The sequence below is a fragment of the Haplochromis burtoni genome, unplaced genomic scaffold (genome assembly GCF_018398535.1).
Source record: "Haplochromis burtoni strain Fernald_Lab_line unplaced genomic scaffold, NCSU_Asbu1 Contig_2, whole genome shotgun sequence".
Lineage (NCBI taxonomy): Eukaryota > Metazoa > Chordata > Actinopteri > Cichliformes > Cichlidae > Haplochromis > Haplochromis burtoni.
Genome location: NW_024582363.1, coordinates 6,960,372 through 6,969,130, shown reverse-complemented (window position 1 = coordinate 6,969,130; position 8,759 = coordinate 6,960,372). Strand labels below are relative to the sequence as shown.

The following is an 8,759-nucleotide window of genomic DNA, read 5'->3' as shown; positions in this document are numbered from 1 at the left end:
GTGTAGGAGATAGAAAGAGTGCCAAGTGAGTGGCAGTAAATGGCGGTGCCAGCAGAGAGTGTGTGTCCATGACTAGGATGAGCAGGTGCAGGTCCACAGTGGGAGCGCTCTATAAGGGAGCCTGATGAACCAGAGAATCAATGAGTCACAGTTCAGTTCCTACAGCAGGAACTTTGCCTGATGCATCTAAGCTGATATCTTACTAATAATTTAGAGAAATCTCTGACTGTCCATCTATGTGTGTTTCACTCATCTCATCAACTGCTTGTCCAATCATACTAGTGCCAGACCATTACACTAACCTGAACCTATATATATATCTAAACGAGATCTAGATCTTTGGGCAGGATGCTTTGCATTTGTTGTTTCATTTTTTTTTTTTAATGCTCTAAAACACATAAAAATCAAGAAGCAATTTCAATCTAAGCCTAATTTTTATTGCTCATTACAAAGTCAGTGACTTCTTGAGCCAATGGATTTCACCGTTCTGGCATACTGTCTACAGCAAGAGTGACTCACAAGCCAAAAAAATAAATACACTTGGGAAAGGAAATTCCCCCTGTCTGTTAAGTCATTTTAATGAAATGCTTTCACTTTACAGCATAAAGTGAAAGTCTAACCATTATGTTCTATTTGTGGGTAAGTTTCATTCACAAAAATATAACAGACGAATGAGGTAGGAAGTTAGTTCTAGTTACAGCTGGTCTTTCGTAGCCTTAAAAAACAAAAAAAACCCCCAAAAAAAACCCATAACCTTTCAGCATATTGTAAATTAAGTACTTGCCTCCTCTTGCCTCGTTTTTAAATGCTGACTTTGTCTAACATAAGATCTTTTTTAGGCATCATCAGATTACGAGTAGAATGTAGTATATGTGCTGAAAGGGTCAGAGGAGGAAGTGAGTAGTCTGGGGTTGAATCCCAGCTGTGTACGCACGTGCTCATCTGGTGATCGGTGCTTAGAACAGGGAGCGTTTTTTGGCCTCTCCTAGTTTTCTGTTCTGTAACATATTTACAGGAGTCCGATGCCACCACCAGCATGACTCATATTAGAGGTCTGGACTGCTTGTGAAATCTATTTGCACCTAAAATTGAAGTGAAAAAGAAAAAGATCACTCTTATGTGGCACTTCATGTTTTTTCCATGAGGTCTAAACAAGTAACAACCTCTGGGGCTGGAAAAAAAAAAAAATAGCACTGAAGCGTTGAAGTGCCATAAACTGCATTTCCTCTGCTTCCTCCACTTCAAGGCTGCTTTAAAAAGTGAGTTTATCCCCACAGACGTCCATATTAAATTGCCCCACATTAAAGCATTTAAAAACATGCTTACACCCTGGTACGAAAACAGTTGCGGTCTCTATGGATAGTCTCCCCCTTCAGCGAGCGATTTATTTATTTATTTATATTTAATTAAGAGGTGTGGCCACTTTGATTGGCAAATGTACAACACAAGACTCCTGTATCCCCTGGCTGTCTTCTAGGCCTCAGTTGTGCTGGCTGAACAGTGGACTGCATGTCTCTTCTCTGTTTGTGCTATTGGTGCCTTTTGGGGCTTTTAATGGCGCAGTCTGTCTAATAATACGGTTTGATTTGTGATACAGACCATCCAAGAAGTTTGTGTTTCCATTTTGGTGAAATTCTTGGGTTTTTTTTTAATACTCTATTGCTTGGCACTACTTTGCATATATTTATGTGACTGCATGCAGTTCATGCAGTTCATGAGCTTGCTAATCAAGCTAGCTAGCATTAGCTCGCAAATTAGCACTCTAACCTCTTGTCTAAATTAGGAACCTTCTGGCTTTAAAAACACTGACATTGTTAAATGCTGATGTTGAGGCTCCAAAATGTATAGTGCAAACCAATAGCTTTCTATACTTCTTGGCCTGTATACATCCATCTTTCATACAGGTCATTGGTTTGGCGCTCTCAAAATGAGATGATGGCAACTTTTAGAAAGTCTGAACCTCTGAAGCATTTCATTAATAGCCATGTGTGTTCAGGTGCTGCAAATGAATTTAGCACTTCTACAGCTAGAGCTTTTGTATTTAATTCCATTGTCAGTATACATATAAGTACATACATATGTGTGTGTGTGTGTGTGTGTGTGTGTGTGTGTGTGTGTGTGTGTGTGTGTGTGTGTGTGTGTGAGAAACGTGTATCTGACCGACTTACTTAGCTTCAGAGCCTTGAACTCAGGCAGATGTGCAGATGCACAAAGCTGATAGAAGATATGATAATTTCTCTCCTCGTCCGCCTAGAAGAAAGCAGAAAGATCATATCTGATTAATCAATGAGATATTATATTTCTTGTTTAATAATGAATAAAATGGTTTAATATTAATGTTCACTAAATTAGTTAATCATCATTCAGATATGTTTTTTTTTTTACTTTTTTACAGCTAACATTCATGGGACAAGAAAAATCAGCTGCTTGTTTCTTTCCATACTGCATTCTGCTTTACAATTATACAGTTTGACAGCCTAACATGGAAGCTCCACAGGCTGGCAGCTGGAAACTCGGTGCCTTGCTCAAGGGGACAATAGCAGATGTCAGGGAGTCAGATGTGAATAATAATAATAATAATAATAATAATAATAATAATAATAATAATAATAATAATAATAATAATAATAATAACAACAACAATAACAATAATGGATTGCATTTATATAGCGCTTTTCGAGACCCTCAAAGTGCTTTACAATTCCACTATCCACTCTCACATCTTGAGACATATAAGGAATGAATTCCTTATATGTCCTGGAAATTTTCCTGATATGCCCTGGAAATTCTTCCCAGTTAACATGGAGTTGTGTTACCTACCTGTGTTTAACCCTTTACTGGACAACTGACTATATGTGACATTGTGAGAAATACAATAACTCAAGCTACAGATGAATATGTAGTGAAATAAAATTCATTTAAAAGGTGCTTTTAATCTAGAAAAAAAACCCCATCAAGCTCTGCAGTCTTACCTGTGCTCCACATCAGCGGGACTACACCCACACCACAGAATACACACACACACACTTACTACAACTGGGTTACTGGAATCGAGCATGTGAAAAATGTGAGAAGTAATCACGTTTCTCTGCCAACATCCTCATTCCTCAGTAGCATTGTCTATAATAACTCTGTGTGTGTGTGTGTGTGTGTGTGTGTGTGTGTGTGAGTGAGAGAGAGGGAAAGTGAGTGAGTGAGTGAGTGAGAGAGAAAATGTTTCTTTTTCCAGGCATTAAATGTCCTTGTTCTTTTATCATCTAGATGCCACCCTACAGGTTTCTCCAGTAAGAAAACACAACCACTAAATATATAAGAAAGAAAGATAACTACTTATATAAGAGAAAAACTCTATTTATAGAATATTTAAAGACAGTATTCAGTAAACTTTTATGAGGTATTATGAAGTATTTCCCTGAATGTGCCCATAAAAATGAAATGAAATCCTTATTTGAAATGAGCTGGCCAATCTCTAGTCCAGGATCATCTGCTCGGGTATGTTGAGACAGGTTCCAGTATGGCTGCTATTTTGAATTTTGTGAAAAGTGGTCTGGAAGTTTAATTCAGACCATGAACATCAAACTTACAAAGCTTATATACACAACAAAAGTCAACTTCACACAAAACTAATTTGACTTTTGTGCGCAGGGTCACTGCTTATCTGATCGCACTCCACAGTTTCCAAACCCAGTGGTCAGCCAGCCCAGACAAAGAGATGGAAGGAATAGGAAAGGAGGAAAGGAGTGCCGTGCTGTCACCCAGTGTGACAGATGAGCAGTAAAAGGACGGGTTTACTTGGTTTCCTTTGTCTTTGTGAAGGAGGAAATGATTGTTGCATACCTATTCTGTACTTACAGGGCAAGTTTTTCATGATCACCACTAATGATGTTACGTAGCACATGCTGCTGAGGAGTGACTGCATTACAAAGAGTACCATCCTCCTGTGTAACAGCATTTCACAGTCTACCCATTGTATCACTACAGCAGGGTTAATGTTACATAAGCTGTAGGATCAATGATTGAGACTTTACCACTCAAGTGATGATATTATTAAAATCCTTCCAGTGAGTTTTTTTTTGAAGGGCCTGACTTTTTTACTGCCAGTGCAGTTTTCTTATGAATGACCTGAAGAATGTTGCTGTAACTCTAGCAGGGCAACAGCTTTCATTATAATGCTGTAAAGGCCAACAACAAGCTTTTCCCCAAAGCACCCCTAATATTAAGGAAGCAAGCTAACGACAAGATGCTCACCCAGAACAAAGCAAAAGTGATGCTCAAAAACATTCAGGAAATTCAGAGTAGAAACTGAAAATGTCTAAAGGTTAACTTTTGAGCATTAATCGGTGACTGCTGAAAAAAAAATGTAATGAGGGAACGAATCAGTACACAGAACAACAAACACAGCATAGGCTTATCTTGTGCACTCACCTGAAATACCACTCGCGATTTCTCCAGCAGATATGTTCTCATGTTGGCACCGATGATACGGTAACGGTTGTCAAAGCCGATCTCGATGTATTTCCCAAAGCGACTGCTGTTGTCATTTCTGGTGGTCTTTGCATTTCCGATGGCCTGGGTAAGAGAAGACAGACACAACCAACAATCATCACAAAGTGCGTCTTTAGGAGAGGCTATGCAGATAACCACAACTGGTCCGCGCACTGTAAATGCAAAGAGTCTGTGCATTTGGATAGTGGAAGAACCCCAATCATGTTAAGAGTGCTCAGAGTTTGACTGGGTAGATATTAGAGCAGCAAGAAAACACAAGAAAAGAAAATATACAGCAGAGTGAACGGTCATTTTTACTGTGGTTAAAACAGGAAAAAACACATTTATCTTACAACCTGGAGAACCCAGTACTAGATGCAAAGTATACCTGTTATAAAACTGCATCCTCCACCACTTCTGATGGTTCCTAAGCGCAGCATCATTACTAAAGAGGCCAGTAAGTACAGTAAGGGCTGAATGTTGATCCCTGATTAATTATGTATTGCAACATATTTGTGATCATCGGAAAGGAGGTACTATCTAGCAATTTCCACAAAAAGCTGACAACTGATGTATTATTATTATCATCATCATCTCCTATGTGTCGCTTGTTGACAGCTTCTTTAAGGTTTTCATTTTGGCCTCACAGTTCTGCAGAAGACTCCATTTAGATGACATTCTGGTGAAAATATGTACATTAAAAAATAGTGTTAGGCTTAAAAGGCTAAATGACACTTTTCTACAGTTGTGCACATATAACTCCAAAAAAAGCAGCTGCTGTCATGTCAAGTAAGTTAAGGTACAAAGTAATGTCTGAAGCTGGAAAACAACATTACTGTGACAGTGTCAGCGAACTGATCCGTCTGAATGTTACAGAGTTGATGATCTGATTTGCGTCTTCTGATTGGTGGTGTTGTGGACATGTAGCTTTTTTTGTGATGAACAGAAGTGACTTTGAGAGGTTTCTGCCAGGAAACCATGTTTTGGAGGAGGAGGCTCAGCGTGGGATTTAGCACACACATTTTCTAGGTTTTCACAGAGGCGGCTTTTAGAGGCTCTTGCATCTAAACTCTTCTTTTCTTTTGACTGATATTGCTTTTCTTTTTTTACCCCATAACGCCACAATGAGTTGTACCAGGTGTTAATCAGTAGGTAGGTTTTGTTGTTACCTTCTGATAGAGCCAGCTTAGCTGTTTCCTATCTGACTGCTGGCGACGTCAGTTCTCTCATCCTAAAGGCTGATCTACAACTTGCACATAAAGACCAAAGTTTCTGTATTATGTTCATCTTACTCTAAAACCAAAACAGTACATCAAGCTCTCAATCAGCCATATTGATGTAAATAGACCATTGAAGCTGCCCAGAGACAAAACAAAGTTAAGAACCAGCTCCGTTAAATGTAGTTAAATTGTGGGTTCTTGTTGAATTAAGGTCAAACACAGTCTTTCACTGCAGACAGAGGGACTTTTATCAGAGCAGGTATTCCAATTTCTGCCTGCATCAGCCAACACGTACAAACACCTCGTTCAAACACTCTCCCTCTGTCACGAACACAAACAAACACACACAGGTTCTGTGAAATCGATGCAACAATCTACTCTGCATCCAGGCTGAAGTGACATCACCGCAGCAAAAGAAGAAAGCTCTCTATTCATTCTGTCAGCCTGTTCCTGATTGGCTGAAGGGGAGAGCAGCAGTGGTCGAGGAGAGTGATGTTAGCAGACGGGTAGGAAAGAACGGATAAGGTGGGGGAAGGGGTGGGTTAAAGGAGTGGCATAAGGGGCAGAAAAGAGCTCTGCAACCTTCCTGGACTTATGAGTCCATGGGAACAAATACACAAACAAGCACACTTAAGGATAAAACCTGTGTTATCACAGCACAGAGCAGCCTGAGGCCACAGTCTGGTGAAGAAACAGAACAAAATAGTCTGTAAAGACGAGTAAGAATGAAAGCAAGGAAGAGGAGAGGCCCTTTTCCACCACAATTTCCACAAGAGGATTTTTCTTTTTTGCGTGACCACAGTGAAAACCTCCCTGACAGGACTTCTGTCTAAGACTTTTTTCAGAGGAGAAAGACGTACCTACTCTGGGAAGTAGCCCAGAAAAACGTTTGGGTGAGGCTTAAAGCTGAAGACAACCATTTAAATTACAAACAGATGAAAAGTAAAAATTGAAATTGGAAAATGATGGCAGCTTTAAACTTACTGTTCAAAGAGAGTGAAAGAGAATGGGACAACAAACGGCTGTGGGTGACCGAGGAAGAAAGTGAATGAACAGTGCAAAAGAAGTAGTAAATAAGAGAAATAAAACACTATTTTTGTGATTGATATAAAATAGATACAAATCACTAATAAATACACCATATTCATATATCCACATATACCCAAGGGAAGGTGCTTTTTCTAAATGAAGAGAAGGCTTCTTCCAGTCTGCTGTCAATGCTTGATGTGTGTAAGTGCGGCCATCGCACTGCCCTGAAGCTCTGATGCAGACTGAAAAGAAAAGACAGACGCAGACAGCCGAGATACAACCTGGCTGTTACGCGCGTAAAAACAGCTGTCAGGACTAATTTGCCTAAGCTTCACAGGTCTTCACTGCAGTAGAAACACAGACAGACAACAATAATCTGAAGGAAAATTTTAATCCCTGGAAAAAAAAAGTTTTGGAGAGACAAAGATTCGAATAATCTAAACAGGAAAATTCTTGTTATGAAGGGGAAGGAACCTAGCTTCCAACGATAAACTTAAACTTTGTAAGACTGTAGTGCGGAAGCACAACGTGTGTTTTGATCTGTAATTTTAAGTATACAGGTTAGACAAGGTCACGTTTAAGTTATTTAACAAAGTCTAAGTAGTTCTTCTTCCCCATCATCTCCAAGTGCTTGCTCCCAAAGGATCATCTGATCATGGTGTTTATTTTCTTACTATTACAAAGTCCTCACCTTACCTGGTAAAATGCTGTCAAATGACTGGTGTTGTAAACCGCCACTATATAAACAAAAGTGAATTTAATTAAATAGAAAACAGGTGAACGATCAGGATCGAGTCCTCACCTCCATGATGGGGTTGGAAGCCAAGACTTTCTCCTCCACATTGGCCTCACTGGCTGAGCCGCTGACCGTAGCAAAGTATCTCATGGCGTATTTGGCTGAGACCGTCTTTCCTGCACCAGACTCCCCGCTTACAATAATCGACTGGTTCCTCTCATCCCTGAAATTAAAAAACGAAACAAAGCAGCCTTTATAGTTCATGCATAACGATGCTGATAAAGTCCAGTTTGTAGATTACAATATAGTGTTGGGATCATATGGATGTTTTTTTTATGTCACTAAATGAAACGATAACACAGGTCTGCAACCAAATAACTGCACAGGATTTTTTGACTGTTTCAGATTTTTACTCGCTGAAACCAGGAAATATTTTTTAAATTCCATTTTTCCAGGTTTTCTTGCAAAACTCATATTTTTAGTTTAATTAAGCATACAATTTCCCTTTTTAAACTGAAATCGGGTATCTTATACTTGAGTCAAAAAAAACATATCCAATAATGATTTCGCACATTAATTTAATATTTCTAAGAGCAAGAATCAAGTGAAATGAAGCAAAAGTGTGTTCAGAGGAGCATCGAAGAGAAGAAGAAAAGGTTTCACAGACAAAAAGAGTAAATGTAGTGTTAAACATAACCACAAAGGAATCGGTTTTTTACTTCTTTGTTCAATTATAAGAAAAATTATGCATAGTTAATTGTAATAAAATACATGACGGAGGGAAATGGAGATCATTTTTTGATTCAGCACCCTAAAAATCATCAAATTTACCAAAAATATCCCATGCAGCTGATTTCTTTTTTGCAGACCAGTGTAATTAAGAGAATGGAAACAGTTGGACGCAAATTGCTACAGCTTTCAGTCCAAATTAAATATAGTTTCATAATTAAAAGTGTGACACACACAATTTCAGGAGCCAGATAGGAAGTGTCACATGCTATCATCATCAATACTTTTTCAGCCTGCTGACAGAACAAGCATCGCAGGTCTGTACACTTTAATGTATCTGCAGGTCACTTTCCTTGTTCTATGCATACTGCATACTGCTACTTCCTAAGGCATCACCTTTCTTCTGTAGTTCCAGTTGCAGATCCTACTCCACCTCCAGCCACCGTTTATCCTTTTTGCAGGCTTTAAGGGAAGTTTAATTTCACTCTGATTTGAGTTTACATACATTTAGTTTCACTTCAATCAGTCTCAAACATGTTGCATCAGTTAGGACTCTGAAG

The 8,759-nt window shown here is 39.0% G+C and overlaps 1 protein-coding gene across 10 annotated transcripts in view; it reads right to left on the bottom strand.

Annotated features, from left to right (window-relative positions):
• myo5aa (myosin VAa) overlaps positions 1-8,759 on the bottom strand; it is a 62,052-nt gene that overhangs the window by 33,566 nt on the left and 19,727 nt on the right. For all 10 annotated transcript variants that reach the window (XM_042218743.1, XM_042218734.1, XM_042218744.1 and 7 more), the window contains exons 5-7: positions 7,537-7,693; positions 4,426-4,569; positions 2,169-2,250 (exon numbers count right to left, since the gene is read on the bottom strand). In XM_042218743.1, the coding sequence (XP_042074677.1) occupies positions 2,169-2,250; positions 4,426-4,569; positions 7,537-7,693 (383 nt within the window). The remainder of the gene's footprint in view (positions 1-2,168; positions 2,251-4,425; positions 4,570-7,536; positions 7,694-8,759) is intronic.